General features: G+C 40.5%; 2 protein-coding genes across 2 annotated transcripts; one reads left to right on the top strand and one right to left on the bottom strand.

The window, feature by feature from the left end:
• The first annotated feature begins 220 nt into the window (after positions 1 to 220).
• LOC115044081 (actin-associated protein FAM107A) lies at positions 221 to 4,304 on the top strand. The gene is made up of 5 exons (XM_029502922.1): positions 221 to 244; positions 2,971 to 3,022; positions 3,216 to 3,396; positions 3,471 to 3,627; positions 4,206 to 4,304. Exons 1-5 carry the CDS (start codon positions 221 to 223, stop codon positions 4,302 to 4,304), a joined length of 513 nt encoding a protein of 170 aa, XP_029358782.1.
• Positions 4,305 to 7,255: 2,951 nt separating this feature from the next.
• camk1a (calcium/calmodulin-dependent protein kinase Ia) lies at positions 7,256 to 19,623 on the bottom strand. The gene is made up of 11 exons (XM_029501221.1): positions 19,538 to 19,623; positions 11,982 to 12,113; positions 10,859 to 10,933; positions 10,385 to 10,523; positions 10,145 to 10,271; positions 9,791 to 9,866; positions 9,594 to 9,706; positions 9,427 to 9,505; positions 8,990 to 9,077; positions 8,666 to 8,840; positions 7,256 to 7,687 (listed from the first exon to the last, which is right to left on the bottom strand). Exons 1-11 carry the CDS (start codon positions 19,621 to 19,623, stop codon positions 7,584 to 7,586), a joined length of 1,194 nt encoding a protein of 397 aa, XP_029357081.1. The 3' UTR covers positions 7,256 to 7,583.
• Between the last annotated feature and the right edge of the window lie 3,548 nt (positions 19,624 to 23,171).

Here is a 23,171-nt window from a genome sequence, read left to right as displayed (position 1 = left end):
TTGGCCTGATCTCCAGGGTTTGTCTTCCACTTGGTTGGTGCTTCCCTAAGAGCATAATCATTGGTCCAAACACAGCACAGCTTCCTCTATCTGGTATTCTTCACTGCCAGAGTATGCATTCACACACACACACACACACACACACACACAATACCCTCAAATGAATTGATGAGACTGTCCTCTCTGGGGCAAGGAAGTGTGCAGATCTCACACTGAGGACATGGGAGTCACCTATGGAAAGAAGGTAAGAGATGAGATTTTGCTTCATTTTCCTCTAACACATCACTTCTCATGTCTCATTGCAAGAAAATCTGCAGATGTATCTATTAAGAAAATATACACCACTTTTAGCCTGCTGTGTCCTTGAGAGAGTAAAGAGAACGGTAAACATGAAAAAGCAGACATTGTTGGATCATCTGTCATCATGGAAATATTATTTCTATACACCCAACTGTACTGAAGCGTTTTTCTGTTACTTCTAGTTGATCTCTTTGCATTATTTCTTCCCGGAGAGAGTGAATTCTTGCGCCAAATGCATGTCTTTATTCATCTTTAAAAAAAAAAAAAAAAAAAAAAAAAAAAAAAAAGAGCCTTGCCAGCAGTGAAGAGTGGGCCTTGGAGACTGTTTATCCCGTCACGTCCTATTAATTCTTCTCTGCACAATATCCACAGTGCAAGATTTAGCTGAACAGCAGGACTCTCCCCTCATCAACTACACAGCAGCTGGCAGCAGAGTTGTCATTTAAAATGCCTCACGCAGTTCGCATGTTTCTCAGCATACCCAGAAACTGCTATCCTGTCTTCCCCTACTACTGTATATGAAGTTCTGGATTTGGACATATTTATTCTTGTTTCCATTTTTATTTTTAAATTTTTGCATGCAGCTGAGATGGAATTGATGCCAAGACTACAACATTATCCTGCAGATGAAGCTGAGAGCGAGCGTCCTTTTTGTGCCACAAATTTTAAAGCAGCGATTCTTGTTCTCAGCGATTGTTAATTCTGCTCAAACTCCAGCTAATGAGGAACTGGAGTGGGAATCAAAGTGTGTTTTGTCTGATGCTGTCGTTAATGAGGTGAAGGCCTGCACTTGGCTGTACATGTGGAACAGGACCTGACACTTCATTTGTCCGTCAGCATCATAATACAGCTTTGTGCTGCTTGAACTGTATTGTTGACCTAACTGGGAGATTAATTTATCCATATATGTAAATGAACATGTAAATGTATATGTACATAGGTGTAATTTATGAGGAGGAGGGGGGGGGGGGTTGGGTTGCAACCCACCAAATAATCCAAAGCACCCACAACAGCCCCCGTAATGTCACATTTTAATGATCAATAATGAATGTTAAGTATTATAAACATGGCAATGTGGTAGATTCTCTCAGTTTAGCAGGGAAGAAGGAATAGAGACCCCCCCATCTCAGACCTGTGAGTCTCTCCCCTCATGTAAACATCAGTGAGCCTGACGGCGACACAGTGTGATGGAAAGAGCAGGAGTAAAAAAAGAAAGCCCAACAACCAGAGGGACAGAGTACACAAGGTCACTACTTCAGTACAAGTACAGACACTCCTGTCAAATATTATCCCAATACAATTAAAGGTAGTTTCGTCAAAATATTACCAGTGTATATATATATATATCAGAAAATACAGGAAACTGGCTTTATTGTCTGATGTGATTCTACAGACATGTCTCTGGAGGGCCACGGTCCTGTCCTGCTCCAATTGCTTCATTGGTTAGGAGTAATGGGGGATAATGTAAGATAAGGTGCCCCCCAGAATGGAAAAGAGAATAAGAAAATAAAGGGTTTAGAAATTTTCTGAACAAATGGAAAAAAAAAAAAGGTGACGGTGAAGCTGGGACCAGAAATGGTCAGAAACAGGGCTGTTAGCTTGTAACGTAAGCTAACTGTCCAGCTCTAATGCTAACGTCCATTAGCCTAGCTTGTATTAAAGCCCGACACAAAACATTATCTTTGACAGAAACAGTTCGGTAGCTCCATCAGAAAGGAAGAGACAGAGAGGAGAGGGCTGCAGCTGCTGTCATGTCACAGAGACAGTGACATGGGGGGCAGAGGAATTTATTTAACTTGTTGGCTTTATTTCTGCACAAAGGTATTGACCGCAAATTTAGAAGAAGTACTCCACCGCTTCAAACACAACAACACATACAGGGACCGGGACATTACTCGTTGTTAATGTGTGAGTGTGTGTGCAGAGAGACAGACCTGTATTCAGCTGTGAGTGATGAGGAGTTTGACCTTGTTGTTGTCAGTGATGTCCACAGAAGACATCCAAACTCTGGATACAAGCTAATGCGTGTTCAGGTAATAATACGGCCACGATGTATAATGAAGAAGGAGCCGATCGTTATGGAGAAATAATCCAGGTCGGATGAGGATTATACATCGTGGCCATATTCTTACCTGGAGCACACACACAGAGGTGTGTGTGTTACAAAAACAATTACAATTACAACAATGAACATTAATGTTACACTAACAAGAACAACAATAGAAATGTTGTGGAGTAAAAAAGTACATTTGTCTTTCACATGTAGTGAAAGTGTGTGAAACAACATAACAACAACAGCAATGATTATTGATTAATTGATTAATCTATTTCAATTTTTTAGTTGGAAAACATGTTATGAAAAAAACTTAAATAAATGAAGTTTATGTTACTAATTTGATCAAGTTTTCTTTTATTCCTCAAAAAAGTATTGAAACCCTAACCCTAACCCTTAATCACACATTCAAACTTGAAAAAAAAAAACAAAAAACAAAACAGTTTTAAGGGGCAGCGTATCTGACAGGGGCCTCAGTATCCTCAAACCTGGAAATCTCAACCCCCCCCAATGTCTAACTCAAAGTTACGCCGTTGTATGTGTATAGTCTTGTATTTTGAAGAAGCAAATGAAGAACTTTGAGCTCTACTATGTTCTCTGTGATTTTTCATTAACAGCGAGACCTGCAGCAGTTTCCAGGTAGGAGTGAGACAAACCCAGAAAAGTTGGGTGAGAAATCTTTTTTTTTTCATATGATATAGATTTCTGGGACACCTTTAACATATTCAGTCCGATGTATCTGATATAACACATTATATGGAGTATTGTAATCTTGTGCATCCTGCTGTTTAAATGTCCTGTAAGCCTTTTGTCGTGATGCAGGTATGAATTGCATGTTGTCGTTTTTTCCTTTTGGCCTCAGTGATGCACGCACACCAAAATCAGCAGGAAGATCAATACCTAAAGCTTCAGGCTTTTCCGCAACAGCTTCAGTATGAGGTGGAGAAGGTTAACCTCATCACACCAAGAAAACCTCTCAGCCCTTTAATTGGCTTGAGGAGCCACCAAGAGCTTCACAAAGAACTGAAGATGACCCACAATAGGTTAGACAGACACGCACTTATCGTTCAGCCGCCTTGTTTATATAAAAAGTAAAATTATTCCATGTTTCTACCAGGAGATTGTCTCAGGAAAGAAAAACGGAACTCCAGCGAGCTCTAGAAGAGAGGAAATGGGGCCAAATGAAGAAAGCAAGCAGGGACCAGGAGGAGGCGAAGAAGAACAGATCACCGCTCCGTCAAGAGCTGATGAAAAGACATCACAGGCTACAAGTAGTGTGTCCCGAAAACCACCGGGGATAGCTGTCTCCTCTGAGAGCATTATTGTGGTGATGATATTATTGTATCTTATGAGATGTAAAGAATTTATACAAAGGCCCGAAATCAACACAACAATGACGTTGTTCTGTCGTTGGCCAGCAGAGAGCAGCGCAGACAGTCTGTGTGCCAAATCCATTTCTCTGCTGGACATCACACATTCATCACCGCCTTCTCTGCTTTAATGCAACTTCCTGTAACATCACCTTTTGTGAAGATAATCAGCATTTATGCTTATGGAGCTTCAGGGCAGGGTATTTACAGATGTGGAGGACTATGATTTATGTGGCTGAGTGCACGCATAATATCTGTATTACATCTGGTGGAGTGTGAATGTTTTTTATATTTAATATTCATTTGCAAAGTAAGTTGGAATAGAAGTATAAAGTGGCCTGTCATGGAAAGGCCCAGCTGAAGTCTGAATATCTCAGATGATTTAACTGCAGTACATGTAATTAACCCTATTGTAGCGGTGCTACACAACTGGCTGTAAAGTATCTGTGAATGTGCTCGTTGATTTTTTCATATCTCCACAGCTGGAGAGAGAGGAGCAGCGAGAGGAGCCAGAGTTCCTGCGAGTGAAAGAAAGACTGAGGAGGACGGCAGTGCAGGATGCTGGAGAAAAAGAGGCGTGACTCTTATGAATGGTGACAGCATGTTCTCTGTTGGACCAATGGGAAGGAGGATACAGCACTGAACTTAGCTTTGGTGGAGCAGCAGTCTTCACTGTAAAAACCTGTAGAATAAATATCACCGCCTTCTCCGCTTTAATGCAACATCACCTTTATATGAGGATAATCTGATACTCACTCCATGAAATATGTATATTCCTGTTAAAAACAAAATAAATCATAAGGCTCAATTACTAACATGGAAATGTGTTTTTATTAATTTTATTGATTACAGGAAAAGACTCCACGTTTTAGAACCATTCAGATGATGTTTATGAAGTGTTAACAATAATATACACCTGGTTATTGTACTGTGATTATCGTAGATAATATTTTTTCAATTACATGTGATAATTGTGTCGGCTATACAGCTAACATGATGGTTTTTGCATATTGTTTCCTCAGCACGATAGTAGAAGAATTAGTTAAATAACAGAAGTGGTAAAGACGGAAGAAGAAAGTAAATAATTATACTTTTTTAAAAAAGTTTTTTTGTTTGCTTTTCTGAAGACATTTGTATTCACCCCATTTCATGTGTTGGGGTTTTCTGGGTAAAGTACATCTAACTTATTGAGCAATGACAGAACACACAATGCATAGACAAGTAGGTTTTATTTCATTTCCTGCAATCATATCTCTGCGGGTACAAATCCTTGTATTTTCTTACATCTTGTTCAATAACCCATGATGCATTGCATCCATACATTTGTAGCTCAAAACAGCTTTTACAAAAAAGGATATACAATATATACTTATATTTATATATATAATATACAGGTGTTTTTATGCATTTAGATGTGTTATTAATGGGTAAAATAAGCTTTCTTTAAAAAAACAAAAACAAAAACAACCCAAATAAATAATTAAAAAATAAATGTACAGCCAAATTGAAAGAAATCCCAAGAAAGGTTCAACAGAAGATCATTACCAAACAAAATAGAGCTAGATTATCAAATTCATCAACATTGGCTAGCTAACAGTTAACATGAAGCCCTTCAGACACAGTTTGCATATTTTCCATAATTACAGTCCTGTAAATCCAGAGTGGTCGCCCTCTGCTACTGTACTAAGGATCTGTATGCATCAATGACAGATCTATGGACTCGGTTTAACGTTGGCAACAAAAGTAATCAAACTGAACAAAATGCTACAAACTGGTTCTCTACAGCAAAATAATAACTAATACAGTCATATGTCATGACGTACCTTAAATGAATAATGCTATGGTATGATTAATATCAGAATTAAAGTACCTTTCTCGACTAGTTGTCTCATCTGTCTTTTCTGTGCTAAACCTCTTACAGAATCCTTCATCTGAGTCGCCCCAAAAACTTTCCCACTTCTCTGTCTAACTTTAGTTACTGCAGTGCTTTAACCCAGGATGACAAATGGAGAGTTTGCACACTGGCGGACAGGTGCTGTTTCCAGCATGATAATTATTTCTGTCATCTTTTGTAGGGTGCTTGGAACATTTTAAAATTGGGATATGTTTTTTTTTTCTCTCTCTTTTTGTGTCTTGGTATCAGTTAGGAATAAATAGTTGGAAAGACTCTACATGAAAAAAAAAAACCAAAACAGATATAAATAATTACCCTAGATTTAAATAAACATAGTACAGGAGAAATGTCACTCAGGTAGACACTTGACTATCAGAGTCAATGCAAATGAAAAGTCCACTGTGCCGTGTTGTACTTTTGTCAACAGCATTACTTCTGGTGTTACTCACTTCACATTATATAGCTCAAAATTACAGTATTACATCTTTTTTTTTTTTCAATACAACAGAGTAATAATAATCATGTGTGTTTATACTAATTGATCATCATTCATGTAAACATATTTAACCAGGTCATGCAAACAGTAGACCAAAACTTCTTCCACTAGAGGTGCACAGCACAGAGCAGGCGGAGTGCCCAGACTGAGATCCCTCTGACTCAGTGTGAGACAGGCCTGAGCTTGGCCGAGAGCCTGAGAGCCGGCGGATTGTCAGGAACGGAACAGGGAGGATGAGTGTGACGCAAGTATTAACCTTTTTCCCCCCCCATGCATTGTGGATTCATAGCTTAACTCTGCCTTCAAAATACCTCCTCTCGCGCTGGGAGGAAGGTCAGATTCTTGTGTTTGACAAACGAACAGGGATCTCAGTTTGTGCCTCTGATAACAGAACAGCCATACAACAAAAACAAAACAAAAATAAGTCTCCTTTTGATATTCATACATTTCTTTGTTTTCCCCAACAGAAGCATGCAGACACTCCAGGTCAGAACCACTCTTCACAAACCCAGTCTGAGCCAGAATATAGAGTCCATAACCCCCAGAAGTACTCTCCACTTTCAAGTATCTCTTTTCCAAAAGGGATTTTAAAAAAAGGAGTAAATATGGAAACACTTAGTAATGAAACCCAATGAAGAAAAAAAAAAAGAGCGATCGACAGAACAAATGGGCAGGTGGAATCAATCGATGCCTTGAGATTAACTCTATTCAACTAAACAGCTACTTGGTTGGTGACCGAACTGAGCCACATTGATATGTAAAGCATTTAAAGACATGCAGGCGCAGCTTTCAGCATCGCTTCCCTTTAAGAAGAAGTTTTCCCCTCTTCCATGTGCCCTGTCTGGCGAGATATTTGGAGTAAGCTGCCAGCAATAGATAGAGTGTGTGGGCCAGATGGATGTGGACACAGAGTAATTGGGATAATTGTGATTAGAGGTAGATGTGACGGACAATGTGAGAACAAAAATAATGGAGGAGACTGCCTTTAGGCCACTGTCTTGTCTTTCATTAAGACCCCAGAGGCTCCGATCCTTCCTGAGGGCAACATCCAGAAGTCCTTGTGGTGATGTACATGCCGCCAAGTTATCACTGTCAGCTACAGCTGCACAAAGGACAACCACATGTTAGGGCTGACTCTGGGAGGGGGAGGGGGGGGTTATTTCAGGATAATCATGCAGACAACCGCACCCCCACTTTTTTTAAATCATAAACTGTCTGTCCGTTCGGAGCTGCTGTGCAAACTGTTCAGCGTCAACGTTACAACATGTGTATCTCTGAGTCAGGATGTGGTTTTGGACAAAGACTTGGACGGTGAGTTTCCCCCACAACATAACAGTGACCTGCTTGCTGTGGATGTACTCTGGTGGATGTTACTGCCTGATAACTACTCTGCATTCCTGGCCAGACTGGGCGGGTGGGCTCTGAGTGCTTCGGGGACACAATGTCACCAATGACGATGGAGGGTTGTGCTCAGACGCGACTGGCCGGCCTGCAGCAGTAGGTGCAGCTCCTCAGGCTGTCCTGATCTGTGCTGCCCTCATTGCTCCCACGCCGGCCGTCCTCATAGTGAGACACTGAATATTAAACCAAAACAGAGGGGATATTAATATAAAGGGAAATTCCAAGCTGTGGGAGAGTGGACTTAACAGATAAAGCAGTATATACTGGGGCTCCTCTTGAGTTTTCCTAATAAATGTTCTCAAATGCTTGTCTTTGAAACCAAAAGTAAAACAGCCCCCTGCATTAGATAATGTTTCTAACTGTTTATTTCCAGTATAACAGGTCACCAAACCAAATAGTTTTTCCTATCATTTTTTCATCTGAGAGCATATAAGAAAAATACTGCAATGGTTGGGCAAGTAAATAGAGGATGTCATTTTACTTCACATTTTACAAGGTTGTCGGTTTTATTTAGTGGTGCCAGAGTTTGAGGAACAGCTACACTGGAAAAGTGATAATGGCTGTATATCTAAAAAAAAAAAACACCAAAGACATTGTTTAATTTAACCAAGTTCAAATCACCCAGAGTCTTTTAGGAATTTTTTGTAATATCTGTTTAACTCTCTTCAAATAAATATGTATGTCATGAAAGATAATAAAGCATAACTGTTCTTGGTTAAGTTATGGTAAGGATCTGAGTCATGGGTAAAGCTGTAGTGTAAAATATCAGTTTATTTAAAAAGAGGCTTCGACAGACATGGTGCTGTGAGTCTTCTTGAATTTCGACCACACAAGTGGGAAGCACAAAATGAGCAGGTCCAAATGTTTCAATTATGAGTATCAGTGTTTTCCAAAAAACACCTGACTATCTATTATAATTAGGAATAAATGTAAATGCTATTTACCTGTCAAAAACTGGTAGTTATTGGAACTGCAATATATGGGGAATATAGCTTAAGTCTATCATCCATCCATTCATGTATGTCAACTGCTTCCATTTAATTATTAAATGGTTAACCTCAAGTTGTTGTGGGATGTCCCCTGCCTTTGAGTTCAGCCATGCGTCAGAAATCGATTCAAAGCGAACGCTTTTTCATTCACTGTGAACTTACAGCTCTCTTCCTCCCCATTTCCCAAATCATCGTCCTCCTCCTCCTCCTCCTCTTCCTCTGGGAGCAGATGTCCATGGCAGGGACTGGTGGGAGTTATCTGACTAGGTCCCTCGAGGCTAGTGCCCAGCTGCAACTTCCTCATGTGGCGCACCACCGCGGTGGCATTAAATGCTTGCTACATAAACAAAGACGTCGAAGTTAAAACAAAAAACAGAACAAAGAATGCTTCACATCCAACAGCCACTTAGAGAGGAACAGCAAAGACTTCTTCGATCTTAACTCTGCTCTTTCAGCAGGTGGCTGTGACCTAGCCAAGGAACTCACCTTCCATTTACTTTTGGCAAAGTTCTTCTTAATTTGAGCGCTGACGGATTCATGGATATTCTTGTCCAGAGCTGTGTCTCCACAAATCCTGAAAAGCGTGTTAGAATTCAGCAATATTTTTGTCTACACTGATAATTATTCATCAACCATTTTGAAAAACCTGTCGATCATTTTTCAAGCAAAAATGCTAAATATTGGTTCAAACCTCTGAAAAGTGAAGATTTGAAAAAACTGTCCTTTTTCGTCTGACAGAATTTAATAAATATTAATTTGATAGCTGCAGTTATATTGTCACTTATTTCATCAAAATCATGCTCAATGTGATGTCCAAGTGGCAAAAATCTATCCGCAATTATAGAAAATGCAAAACTTGTAAATCCTTCGTTGGCACTAGAAAACTAACCTTGTTTTAACTGAGAGATTGGTGACTTTCTTACCATGGATGCTGGAGGGCCTGCTCACACGTGTATCTCTTCAAAGGGTCTTTCTCCATCAGGTGACAGATGAAGTCTTTGGCTGTGGACACAAAAAAATGCACTGTAAATGTAACTTCTTCGCTTTTAGTGTTGGATCTTCAGAAGATATTTGTCGTAACTGATTGTACCTGAATCTGAAATGTCATCCCAGTACGGAGAGTCAAATTCATACTCTGCTTTCAGAATCTGCTCAAATAACTTGGCATCGTTTTCGTCATAAAACGGAGGATATCCACATAACCTGAGGGGGAGATATTGGAGCCAAATTAAAAATATAAAAGTATCCATTTTCACAGTTCCCAGGAATGAATGAGTGCAGACTTACAGAATATAAGAAATAACTCCTATGGACCAGCAATCCACTGCCTTGCTGTACGGCTTCTGAGCGAGCACCTCGGGAGCTATGAAACACAGAGAGAGCACATTCCAAGAGTAAAAAATAAATATGAGCAGCAGCACAGCACTGAGGGGGAACTGAAGTAATCTTCAGCTTTCGGTAATGCCATGTGATCCGTCATGTAAAAACAGGTAGAGAGTACTTTGGAAACACTTACAATTGACTCAGTTGTGGTTCTCGGTTGAAAGAACCCCTCACAATGCAATGAATAGAGAGGATATCAGCTGATACGGAAAGAACTACGCTCACACAATAGAGAGAGAAGAGAAGTGAAAGTCTTACCTACATATCCAGGAGTGCCACAGGCTGTGGACATGACACTGCCTGCCCCTTCGATCTTTGACAATCCAAAGTCACTGATCATGATCTTGGAGTCCTCCTCCATGCTGTAATACAGCAAATTCTCCGGCTGCAAGCACAAGAGGAGAGGATCAAAGACGAGGGAATGGGAATGGGGGATGGATGGCCAAACCGTAAGACAGATTGACCTGCGATATTTCTGTCTCTCCTGAAGTCCAATACCTTCAAGTCTCTGTGGACGATCCCCATGTCGTGAAGGTATTTGACTGCGTCTAGAATCTGGTGGATGAGCTGGCTGGCATCTCTCTCTGTGTAGAAACCTTTCTCCACGATCCGATCGAACAGCTCTCCTCCAGAGACCCTGGCAGGTGAAAATCAATATATAGCTCTTTAGAACAGTTTTTATAAATAAATCATCAATAACAAATTTCACATTCGGACAAAACACTGATAAAAATCTCCCTTTCACAATTCTAGAGGTTGAAGTTACTCATTGAATTTGCTGTAATTAAAATGAAAGCAGTATAAAGCTTATTCAACACACAAACAAGAAAAACAGCAAACACTGCGGTGGCTTTGCTTGACTTATTGAAATGAATTTACTTTTTATCACAATGATTGTAAAAATCTAATGTTTCATCTCTAATTTATATAAATGGCCCTTGTCTAAGATAAAGAGGGAGGAGGAGAACTCACAGCTGCATGACAAGATATAGATGAGATGTACTCTCGAAGATGTCCTCAAGTGAAACAATGTTGGCGTGCTTGATTCTGAGGAAAATGTGCACAGAAATCAGTCAAACCAGTCAAAACTGTGCTATTCTTGTGTCACCTTTCTTTGGTGTTTACTGTCAAACAGTCACCAGATGGCATTCTTGTTGCATAATTCAAATTCAGAGAGCCTTTTCCGTCTTTTTCTCTCTTTTTTTTTTTTTTTTTTTGGGGGGGGGGGGGGGGGCATGTTCCCCATAAATACAAAATGACAAAACTGTGAGAAGAAATACATCAAAGGTACAGATGGAAAACGTGAACAGAATGACAGTGACTGGCACCTACAGCTGCACTGGAAACGAGTGGCTTTGGAGATTATACCAACAGCTTGACAAAATGGCAGTAAAAAAAAAAAAAAAGAAAAAGAAAAAAGGGCCATTCTTGCATACAGTAACTAGATTTGGATCACTTGTTAAAAAACCAGTCAACAGACCATCAAGCATCACTCTTTGCTCTTCAGAGCTGAGCTGAGAGCGTGTGAACTAAGCATCGCTTTAACACAGCAGCAGCTGAAAGGTCTAATGTGGGTTTTTTTTTTTTTTGCTTTTGTTTTTTTTTTTGAATGAGAGAATCCATCTCTGTTTCTCTCTGATTATTTTTTTATAATTATAATGATTTTTTTGTCTCCTGCTCTCCCAGCTGTCTGTCGAATCTGTTTGATATGGACTTGGGTTGTTTGGTTAAACTCCATTCTTCCACATATTTTTCCTTCTGTCACCCCACCACCACCATTTCTCCGCTCTCTATGTCTCTTTCTTTTTCTTCAATACACTGCTGCGGGGAACTCCACACCATCTCCGCCTCTGTGTGCTGTTACCCTGGCAACAGGGACACTAAAAATAGTTCTATCTTCTTTACTCCTGACATTTCTGGTGCACAATCCTACTGTTTCTACTGGCACCATGTATTTAGTCACTCATACAATTGACCCCTTGCACGTATATTCTGCAATTCTACATGCATTGTTGTATGAGGCTGCACTGACTAATTCCTGCTGGACGTGAAGTGACAGCCGAGGCATCTCGGACTGTTTTCGAGGCGGCATTACCTGTGCAGTACGGCAATCTCATTTTCAATATTGTTCTCTTTGCCTTCCAATGCTTTCTTGGGGATGCACTTGATGGCCACCAACCTCTGGGTCCTCTTCTCCTCAGCTAGAACCACCTCAGAGAAAGCACCCCTGAAAGAGAAGCAGTGGAAACACAAACACACAAATGTTAGTGATAGAATGAGAAATGTGTGGGAGTGTGAGGTGAAAGCTTAAAGAAAGCAGGACTCATTCTTCCTCAGCTGCAGGCCATGACAGCTTGAGAGCGATGCACGAACGCTTTTAAATATTTTTGTTACCTCATGAAGCTGATTCTAAACTAACCCTAACTTGCATTTCTCCTATATGTTGCAATCAAACATCTGTGTGTGTGGTTGTGAGATGAATAATTCAAAACAAGGACATTACTGAGAGGTTTTTCGAAAAGAGGAAAAAGGCACGGGAGGTGAAGCAACAATCACATAGAGACATTTATAGCAATAGCAGTTGCTTTGAAAAAAGAAAAAAGAAACTATTTTAAATCCATTCAATAATAGAAGCAGTAAATGTAGTGTGGCTGTTTCTGAGGGAGACTAGACTGCATTATGGATCATGGTCTGGTGATGATGAGAGCGAGAATAGTGTGTATTTACACAGTCTCCCCACAGGAACGTGGGAGGAAGCTCAGGAGGAGGCCTGAGCACACCAACATTGTCAGCAACCACAGGGATCCTTTACATGCGTATGAAAAAGCACTGTCATGCAATGCACAGCGGACGCTCCGAGTAGCAAATATTTTACCTTCCTTTCCATTTCTCTCACTGTGGACCATCTTAACTTAACACTTAAGTATGCGGACTTACTGTGCCAGTAGCAACCCTAAGAGTAGAAGGCAAACATCTCTCGCTTAGTGGTTAGTATCACTTAAGCTGAAGAATTATTTTTATCGTGGAACCTGATGGTTAGAAAAATTAATTTCACGTCACCGTGTATAATAAACGCTCTGTGTGAATCTTTGCTAAAAGGTTGAAATGGCTTTGTAGCGTGGCCATCTTGAGAAAGATTACTCTCACGCATTCGTTCTTTCTTTTTCTTTTTTTACACAGTTCTTAAAATGATCACAAAAGCAGAATCACATAAAGCTCCAATTCCCTTATACCCATAAAAGCATTTTAATGTGTTTATAACAGTAGCTCCTACAGCCAGAGCGCCAGGAGAGCCCAACTTCTATTATCGGTCAGTGATAATCTCTTTAGTCTTATTGGCTGTTTGAAAAAGGATCGCCAGTGGGCTGAAACATGGACTGAAAGGTCTGAAGGTGATGACTGATGTGTGAATATATCATCAAAATTGCGGAAACAAAATCTCACTGAAAACATCATTTCTGTTGTTGGAAGATTAAATCACCGACAGATATGTCTCAGATAGAGAGGAAGTGATCCTTGTTAGCCTTTCAAATTTTGATTAAGAAAAATTATATTAGATTCATTCAAGGCTGAAAAATGGGGCAATGAGAGCAATGAAATTATCAGAATGCAGCTAGATTTTGCTTTCATGCTACCCCTGCGGCTGGCCTGGAGAAATAGTAATGTGAGTCAGCCCACCATATTAGTCCCGACCTAAATATCTCAACAGCTGCTGGATGACTGTTGATGACATTTTGTTAAGATATTCATGGGAGGAGGGCTGCTCTACAACTGTTATTTGATATCCACAACTTTTTATAAGGACTGTGTACATCCACCCCATCCTAAACTGTGATGATCTGGACCAACGCAGATCTAGCATGTTTATTCTCTGCCTTTTGTGTGGACATCATGGTGAACGATTTATTTCAGTGAGGATATAGAGATGAGTTTCAAATGAACAGATAATTCTGATATGGAACTAAAAGATGTCTAAACAGGATTTGTCCCCATTAAAAGAAACATGAGTCGTGGATTTGGCCGCATCTGTGGCTGCATACTTAATTATTGTGCAAAAGAACTGAGCCTGCAGGGAGAGAATGTAGGCAAGGTCAGGACGGATGACCTTAATACTGTCACTGATCTTAGACCAGTGCATAATATAACTTCATAAAATTTACAAATGAAAGTAGCTGAACTTAAGGTATTTAGATCGATATGTCTGCATCAATTCATACTATACTTGTGACAGAATGACTGAGAGCATATGAAAGAACTAAGAGACACACACACATGCATTCACACACACTTTTCTACTGTTGCCGTGAGACACACTGTAATTAACCATCCAGTTGCTCATTTCTCCTTGGAGACGTAGCGGGGGGGGGTGTTCTCAGCGGGTTTGGGAGAGGAACACAGAATCATGGAAGAGAGGACGCTACTGTAGCTGCTACTCTGAACTAATGAGGTTTCATGAAGCACTGATGTGTACAATGTCTGCATCAAACATGAGGAAAATTGGTTGGTGTTAACACCAAGCCATGGTCTCACATTAGAAGGCACAGTCTCTTCTATCCCACAAGATATTGACAACAAGCCACTGAGATTTTTTTGACACATCATATAATCTATTTTATGCCAGGAGAATCTTGGCACGCATGTTAACCTGCTGCGAATAAATTTAAATAAATAAATTTTGCATGAGTCACTGGTCTCAAGACTCATATCTGACGCATCTGTCAGCTTGGCTGTTTCGATGGACATGAACAAGAAGCATCTTCAGAGAATAGATAGATAGGTAGGTAGATAAATAGATAGATCTAGGTGCATTGGCTCATAAGTATAAAGTATGATAAGACAAATGAAAATACTAATCAGTTAACTGGGGTACTTATTCATACTATCAGAAAAATTAGTATATTTAGCACGTGAAGTTTGGGGAAAATACCTTCAGGCACCTATCACGTGCTTCAGCAAACAAAAGGAGAGGCTGAGCAGGATCTGACCCAGCGCTCAAATACTTTGCTCTAAAAGGAGACTTTTTCAACATGTTACCTGTGACTCACTGATCGGCATGTACAGTATTATCAAGCTAGTAATAACTCTGTTAGTTATATCATTGAGTTACACAACAGTTCCAGCTGTCAGTTAAACGCTCCAGGTAAGAAGTAAGTGTGTGGTTCGCAGATGTTTGGTTCATGGTGAACGTATAAAGTGCAACTCCTCTATGCCCTCCTGTCTGTGTTTAAAAGCGTACGCAACAAAACCACTTCAGTAACTGTGAAGGAACCATTGTGGTCTTAGTTAAATGATCATTAACACGTTTTGTCTGAAGTTGTTCAGAACTTTTTCTTTATGAGGCTATGATTGTAAGGCATAGTGTTTCTGACATTATAACACTACAAAGTTTGGCGTTATGATCAGCTGCTGCAACACACAATCAAGAGTGTGATGTAATTCAAGCCCACAGCAACTCACAATGATGAATGTTTGCTGCAAATCATAATTTTATTACATTTTTTGCATTAGAGAGATGTGCAATCAATCAGAGGGAGTCAGGCCAGTTGGACCTGCTGCAGACAGCCTGGACCATCCATCAGTGTATCGATCTCGTGATGGCGAGTGCACCCTACAAGCCTAACATGCCTCCAAGTCCCACAAAAAGCTTTCTCTTTTTAATCCATTTTGTGTGTATGCTCTGGTTGGAAGTTGTGCCTGCGTGTGTGTGTGTGTGAGTCTGAGTTGGAAAAAGGAGTGGTCTTGTTTATGTGTGTATGTACTCCATGTTGCTCAGGTCTGGGACATCCTTTGTATAAATGCATGAGTTTCATCTACTCTGCTAAAGTCACATGTAGGCCAAACCTTTAAATATTACCACGTTACACACAAAAAACTACCTGCTCTCCAAGTGTTTAGTCCTGCACAGACACACTGTTTATGTCCCTATACACAGTCCACTTGGATCTAAGTAGTTGTTGAAATTGTCCTACATACGTTTTGGGTCTTTTTATAAACTAATGACATTAAAGAACAAGTATTTAGGTATCCTTTAGTTTACTTTTAAATGAAACAGCAACAGTTCAGCAGCTAATGGCTGCTGGTACTGCCAATCCTGCTGAGAACACACACCAGATTCTGCAGTTCTCTGCAGTTTTTGTTGTTGTAGGCTCATTATTTTGTGTGTTCACGTTACTTTGGCCCTGTCACAAAACTAAAACTCGACAGTTTTGTGATAGAGAATTCTGATAGGAGACTTGAGCATCAGCAATACGCTAACGAAGTACTCAGCTGTGGATGTCCTGCTGTGTTTCAATCTGAAGTTGTTTCGTTAACGGACCCCTCTCTCCTCATTTCTGTCAGACAAGCTGCCAACTCACCAGCATATCTCTGTCCACTGGACTTGTAAACTGAACTAATGTCTGCGCATCAATGCCACGACTCCTAACTAACCCTCTGAGTACAGGAAAACACCAAACAACAGAAAACGTTATGATCTCTTCCAAGATGCGTTTAATGAAATTGAAATATTATCGATATTGATGACGGTGCTAAGACAAGTAATTAAACTGATAGCACCCAGCAGTGATGGGTGAGTTGATCCACTTTTATTGTACCTAAAGCAAGAAGACCGTGTTAAAATATAGTATATGTCGCCTACTATTGTCAATGGCCGCAACTAAAAACTGCTGTTAAAGTGTGTAAATCTTACTGAAGCACAATCCCATGCTCCCAGAAACACCTGGTGACTCTCTCCAATGAGAAACAGCACAGATTTGTTCAAAGAGCTGCCAGATTTGTCACTAGGTGTTCATTTGTAAGAACGTTGCTCAAAGGAGTCTGAAAAGTTGGTAACTTTGCCTCGAAACACCCCAGATGACGTAATAAGAGTTATGCCTCCTTAGGAGCAATGAGGTCTCCATGTGGAAAGTCCTACCACGCGAGTTAATATATCTTCTTTATTGGAATAAAAACAGAAGTGTAAAACCTTTTCTGACAGGTTGTGGGCTGTGCTATTTGTGGTGATGACAAGACTTCCAAAATGCTGAGTCAATCCTTTGATTGTCAGTCACACACCACAACAGCATAGAGGTGCTTATAGATGGTATGCATTACCTTTGGTAACTCCATCAAGCGGTGTGATTTACTTTGCAATTACAATAATCGGATCTCGTAACTTCCAGCAAGAAAGCACATTGGGAAGCATTTTTACGAAGATGTCAAAACTTTGCTCTAGCAGTTCTAATCAACAATATTCATTATTATTATGATAGAAACGTATTGATTCACTTTAGGCCTTTAATGATCTGTGGTCCTGAAACATGTCTGTAGTAAGGTAGTGAAAACACTAAAAAGAGTTTAATCAAAGCTGTGTGTTGTACTGTTTATTACCTCCCTTAGCGAATAGCATTGTTAATGAGCCAGTGTTAACCGGAATGACAAAGTAAAGTCAGAACATGTGTCATCAAAGAATGACAGTCATGATAGCTGAAGGGCGAGGGGATAGTTTTCATTTGCTCACCGCACCTTTAGGACAGCATGTCCTGAAGTGGACTCCATACAGCTGTGAGGATTAGTCGGCTCTCAATATAATATTTCAACATAAATCAATTAACTTCACATTCCTGGATAAAGCTTCCCTGTAATCTTCTCTCCGAGCATAAGGAGCTTTCCGTCAACACATTAATTCTGCCCTATGCCAGGTCCAGCTATAGTGACAGAAGAGAAAGAATATTACGGCAGCTTTTTCTCTTCTTTTTTTTTTATTTAACGAGAACATACTATCGTAGCAATTGACTCTTTCAATCCTCGTTACATAATCCTCAATATCATCCTTCTAAATTACAGTCTCTTTTTTAACTTTTTGTAAAGTCTCAGTGGAATCATAACAGAAGTTATCAGTCTTCAGCAGCAGTCATGAATTCTCAAATATACAGTTTGCTGGGCAAAGAGCAGTGCACACAGCATGTGCAGCTCTGAGACAGACTGATGGAGTCTTCTTTGCCGTCCTCCTACAGGACTCAACAAAACCAGACAGCCTCATCTACCCACTGATATTTGGCTTTTCCTGGATGTGGACCAGAGTTGCACAGTCATTAATATCTGATTCTGTGCTGCCTCTCTGGGGAAGCAGGTGTGATTCCAAGAAGTAAGAAAACAACCACACTCCATATGGCACACTCATGTCATCACAGGTGGACAAGCGCTAGGTCACTTGTACTTGGTTATGGAGAGTGGGGTAAGGGGGGGGGGGTTGCCCATCGACCATCTGGGCTCAAGCCTACCCCCCTAGAGCCTGCAGTCACAGGTCTGTGTGAATCCCAGCCCTCATCATTAGTGTCTGCAGGGAAACCCTCCCCTAGCTGAATGTAGATTTGTTTCGCTTTTCAATAGAAGAGTCCAAATTTTAATGGAAATATTTACTTTGGATTCCAGATTGCTTAGCAACTAAGCACACAACAATAAGTTGCCACCAGGTTTTATGGATTGAACTGGAATTTCTCAGGCAGATTTCAGACAGCGGTCACACAAGCAGGTCTGTGTCCTCTTTAATCCAAACCGTTCTCTGGAACAGTTTCTTCCATGGTCCCAGTCTATCCCCATGTGATCAATCGAAGGTGTAGCTGCTCCCCACAAACAAAATCTGTCATCTGTCACTCTGTCAATTTTACCAGTTCACTTTAGACTTTAAGGAGTATAATGACCATAAGTTTGGTTTAATAAAAACACAATGCAATTGGCCACAAATACCTGCATGTACAGACACAATGTTGTCGTTTTTTAAGTTCTTGATCAAAAACAGCAATAGGATCCAAGCCAGGGCAAAAAAATAAAAAGAAATAAAAAACCCTTTTATTTGTTTACTTGTAATTACTTTACATTATAACATAGCTGGAATTGAACTTTTGTACCTCTTAGAGAAAAGGTAAGTTGGCAAGAGCAAACAGATGAAAAGAACTGCACTTTTGACGAGTGGGAAATAGCTGAGTCAGCTTCAAAGAGCGGTTAAGAATAAAAAGTTAGTATGGACACAAGTGAAGGGCACATCAGGAGTGTCTGTCAAGTTTCTTGCGACAGACTCCAGAGCTCAGATTTAAAGTCTGCTGCCCCGGTAGCATGGACAGATGGGGAATGATTGAGTGATGAGTCTGTTTTGACTCCTTGGCTTCTTCAGCACCATGTAAATGGCATTTTGTGGGTTCAGGGATGAACCCATGGCAGCTTCAGAAACCAATCAGTGTGAGCACATGTGTACTCTAACTGTTCTTAGGTTTACTGTTTGTCAATTTGTCAGTCTTTGTGTTAAAAGTCTAATCCATGTAAGAACAACAAATTTCACAAAAACATGGCCCTCAGACTAACCCATATTTTTGTTTGTTTGTTATGACAACACAAAAACATTGTTATGTTGTTAGTGTTTATCTATTTATGTTTTTGATTATTCCTCAAGCTTCACTACTGAAAAGAAGATCGCGTCTTCGCATAACGGAATCAGTCTGATGAACATAAATGGTACGACACTGACAGGCACTGACAGACACAATGTCCCAGTTATGTAATGCACCAACTGACACCCAGTGAGATCACGGGCCCCTGAGGGTCCGGGGCCACTGGTAGCCCCCGTTGACCGGGCTTGTACTGATAGCAGTGCTAAATTTACAGCAAAAAACTTACGTTCCCAGCACTTCTTTGAAGTCATAATGTTCTTTGATGTCTGATGTCTTCTTCTTCCATCCATTTCCATCCTCTCCAAGAGGCATCCTCTAACGCTGATAGGATTCGCCACACTACAGCTAAGGGGCAAGAAGAACAGAGCAGAGAAACTTTGAGTGGACTACATGAGCTTTGTAAGAGCTTTTCGTATCTTTGAAAGGGCATCTGTATTGCAAATAAGATTCCAACACATAGTGGGGACGTCATTGATCAGACCTGATTTGAAATATTATACCACAATTCACTCGCGCTCTGTTTAATGTGCTTAATTAATAGTATATAGATTGAAAGAAATATTCTGCCTCTACCTCCGTTCAATGCACCCATTACAGTTTGACTGATGTGACTGTAAAAACCTGCCCTCATTAAATAAATCATTGATTTTCCTGATGAAGTGCTCTGGTCTCTGCATTTAATGCATTTTTTTTAACCATTAAGTTGCCCACATTGAAGCTGTTTCTTGCTACATTTTTTAAATATATATTTGCTCTTCAAATATTTAATTTATCACAGTTTGATAAATCTGAACATCATGTTGATAATGGTAAGAGCAGTGACAGAAAACAGACATTGATAAGAAAAAAAAAAGCAACAAAACAAAAACTTGCACACCGATTGACATACATAACCCCCCCCCATCCTAAAAACAACAACAACAACAAAAAACACAATACGGGTCAAGAATATATTTCACTGCAGCTGAGTACAATGAACAGAAACAAATAACAGGCTGAAAGTAGGGCAAATAGTGCAGCAGAGACAGTCGCAAGAAAGGGACCATGTAGTCTGTCGTCGCAAAACAAACGCGTGGTCAGTAGAAGCAGATACCTGTGCTGTGTTTAACAATTGGACATTTAAACTTTGATCTTTGCTCTCAAGTGAGTCGAAAATAACTCAAAATAGCCAAGAACAAACTGTTTTCCAGTGAGAAACACTGGATGACCTGCTCTGCACTGAGGCTGCAGGGCGTGAATGACAATCAGGGAGGGTGGTGATGGTGGTGGTGGGGGTGCTCTAAATTAAGGGTTTTCTCGGTGCAATTTATCTGCAACGTGAATTTGAGTCCGTTTTTCTGTCGTGGTGATCGTGCAAGTGAGCTCCGGTGCAGAAAAGAAGGTATGGGTGTGAGCAGCACAGCTTAGACCGCAGCGCTCAAGGGTACGGCAGTCAAACGGAGGCAGCATCCTTAGGTTGGATCAGGAGGCTGCAGACATGCGACACCAAAGCGCACCCTGAAGTTTAGATTGCTTCGAGCAAAATGAAACAAAACGCCGAGCTGAAAGGTATACCTGGAGGAGGAAACGTACCTAAATGGCAATCTGTGGCTGGGATGTGCTCGCCTTCCCTCTGGGAGCGATGTGGTGCTTGGGCTCGGGCGCAGCGCTCGGTCCGTTCAGACGTCTCCTGACGTCAAGAGAAGCAGACGTCTGTGGACGTAGTGCAGCACAAAAATCACTCTGTGCTCACCTCATCACAGCCCAGCCTCCCCCTGTTGCTTCTTTTTTTTTTTTTTTCTTTTCTTTTGTTGATTTTAAAATGGTTACTTATTTTTAACACTTATTCTTGCTGTCCCTGTGTGTGTGTGTGTGTGTGTTCTGAATAACCTGTCCCTGTGAGGAGCTGATCACTGACATTAACAGAATGTAGACAGGATAGTTGTTTTCAGGTTCATAATGCAGTCTATACTGTGAGGTCCAATTGGATGCTTAAAAACAAAAACTATCAGGGATCTATTTCCCGAAGTCCATCAGAGCTGTGGGCGGACTAATCATATGATATATACAGAAGATGGACAAAAGAAAAGGGAGGAAATCTTCATAAAGTGTAACATAACACGGCCAACCCAGGATGTGGTCTTTAACGGGGTGTCAGTAGTAATAATTCGTGAACGATTAGTTTTGTGTGACTCCAGAGTAAGTCATGTCAGTCTGTTATTTAGATCTAGTCTCCAGTCCCTGGAAAGGTCTGGTCTCTGTGGAGGGGTCCGGCAGCAGCCCCCGGTTTCCAACAGGTTGTCCCCACCCGCTGAAAAGCCGGCTGTAGCGATCTGTGATTCTGTTCTGAGGAACGTGAAGTTAGCGACACCAGCGGCCATTAACGGTGTGAACATTTCGTTTATTCTGATCTTTTTTTAATGACTCGGGAGTAACAAGTCATCTCAGTGGGCCATTTGCTCGTTTTTGTGTTTTTTTTTTTTTTTTATCCGCGCATGCGCACTACAGGCTCAGATTCGTTCACGAACGGGTCTTTCTGCCGCACATTCTCTGTGCAGGAATGGCTGATTCGTTCATGACTCATAACTACGGGTCTTCGGGTCCGATTCTCTCGTTCACTTGTCACATGACCCACGGCCCATCCTCGGTGTAGAAATTGGTGATTCGTTCACGACTCATAACTACGGGTCTTCGGGTCTTGTTCATAACAGCATTGGTCAGGTTACTGCTGTAAACACGTGAATATGTTTACAGCAGTAACCTGACCAATGCTGGAGAGCTATCTGACGTTAACGTTAGCTATGTAGCTATGGGACGGATGTTTAATTTGCCTTTCTGTTGGAACAAATTCATACACTACAGGTCTTCATTTACCAGGTAGGCTGAAGTGAACAGCCATCACAGAATGAGAAATTTTTAATGATAGGCGAAGCGCTCTCCTACTGGAAAATCAAGAAATCAGTCATTTTAACTTCATTAGGCTTTGGCCCAAAAGGGTGCTCAATAGTTTAACCACTTCCTGTTGTATGACAATATAACACTGTAGCTTACTTACGTGTTGAATTAAAGCAACTTGATTGTACCCAGATCATACTTTTGTTGGCTTTGATACTTTTAATCTTTTAATCTACTTGACATATTTTCTCATATAAAGCAGGTTGTATGTTTACATTTGTCACTCCTTTTATAGTTGCAAGCCTGCAAAGCACTTTGTAAACTTATTAACTCATATAATCAAGAATCATTTTTTTTAACACCAATAGCTGAAATGTGTTTTGCGCTCCACTCAATAAACCACAGCGCCTTGGACTACATATTCTGTTGGTTACCACTAGCCACTGTGTTCATAGTTTACGCAGCCTTTTACACTTTTCAAACTTGTTAAAGGAAGAACAATTCTTATCGCTGTTGCTGTGAAAACTTCCTGGCTACCTGTTCCTGAAATGATTTCTTATACTTTGGTTTACAAGGCAGTGGCCAAAGACAAATTTCTTGATCTATCTCTATATAGTCGTTTATTGCTTTTATTAGCATTGATATGCATTTTTATAGTATCCAATTTCTGTATTTCCTTAACATATTTTTAAATGCCTCTCTGTTGTTAAATTGTGTTTTACAAATAAACTTACTTCAGCTTCAGTGTTATAATGTTCAATAGCCACAGATTCTTTCTGAAAATAAAATATTATGTAAAATCTAGAACTCCACTTTAATAGAGCTGTTGAAACTTGCATGAAAAAGAAAAATACACAGGCCTACTTTTTTCATTTTAATTGTGCACACCTACCGACGCAGCTCATATTAGTGGGTGCAGTACCTCTCCTCGCCTTCGGGGGCAGCACCAGCTCACGAGGCGCTTCACTTCACTTCCGGACAGGAGT

This window comes from Echeneis naucrates, chromosome 5 (genome assembly GCF_900963305.1).
Source record: "Echeneis naucrates chromosome 5, fEcheNa1.1, whole genome shotgun sequence".
Lineage (NCBI taxonomy): Eukaryota > Metazoa > Chordata > Actinopteri > Carangiformes > Echeneidae > Echeneis > Echeneis naucrates.
This window is presented reverse-complemented; position numbering and strand designations above follow the sequence as displayed.

Excerpts from the sequence above, each read along its gene's own strand:
- LOC115044081 (XM_029502922.1), top strand. The coding sequence starts at position 221 with ATGGGAGTCACCTATGGAAAGAAG. Across the intron at positions 245-2,970 it reads GAGTCACCTATGGAAAGAAG|CGAGACCTGCAGCAGTTTCC; the intron begins GTAAGAGATGAG and ends TTTCATTAACAG. Across the intron at positions 3,023-3,215 it reads GACAAACCCAGAAAAGTTGG|TGATGCACGCACACCAAAAT; the intron begins GTGAGAAATCTT and ends TTTTGGCCTCAG.
- camk1a (XM_029501221.1), bottom strand. The coding sequence starts at position 19,623 with ATGCCTCTTGGAGAGGATGGAAATGGATGGAAGAAGAAGACATCAGAC. Across the intron at positions 10,524-10,858 it reads CTATATCTTGTCATGCAGCT|GGTCTCTGGAGGAGAGCTGT; the intron begins GTGAGTTCTCCT and ends TTCACCTGCCAG. Across the intron at positions 9,867-10,144 it reads TGGCACTCCTGGATATGTAG|CTCCCGAGGTGCTCGCTCAG; the intron begins GTAAGACTTTCA and ends TGTGTTTCATAG.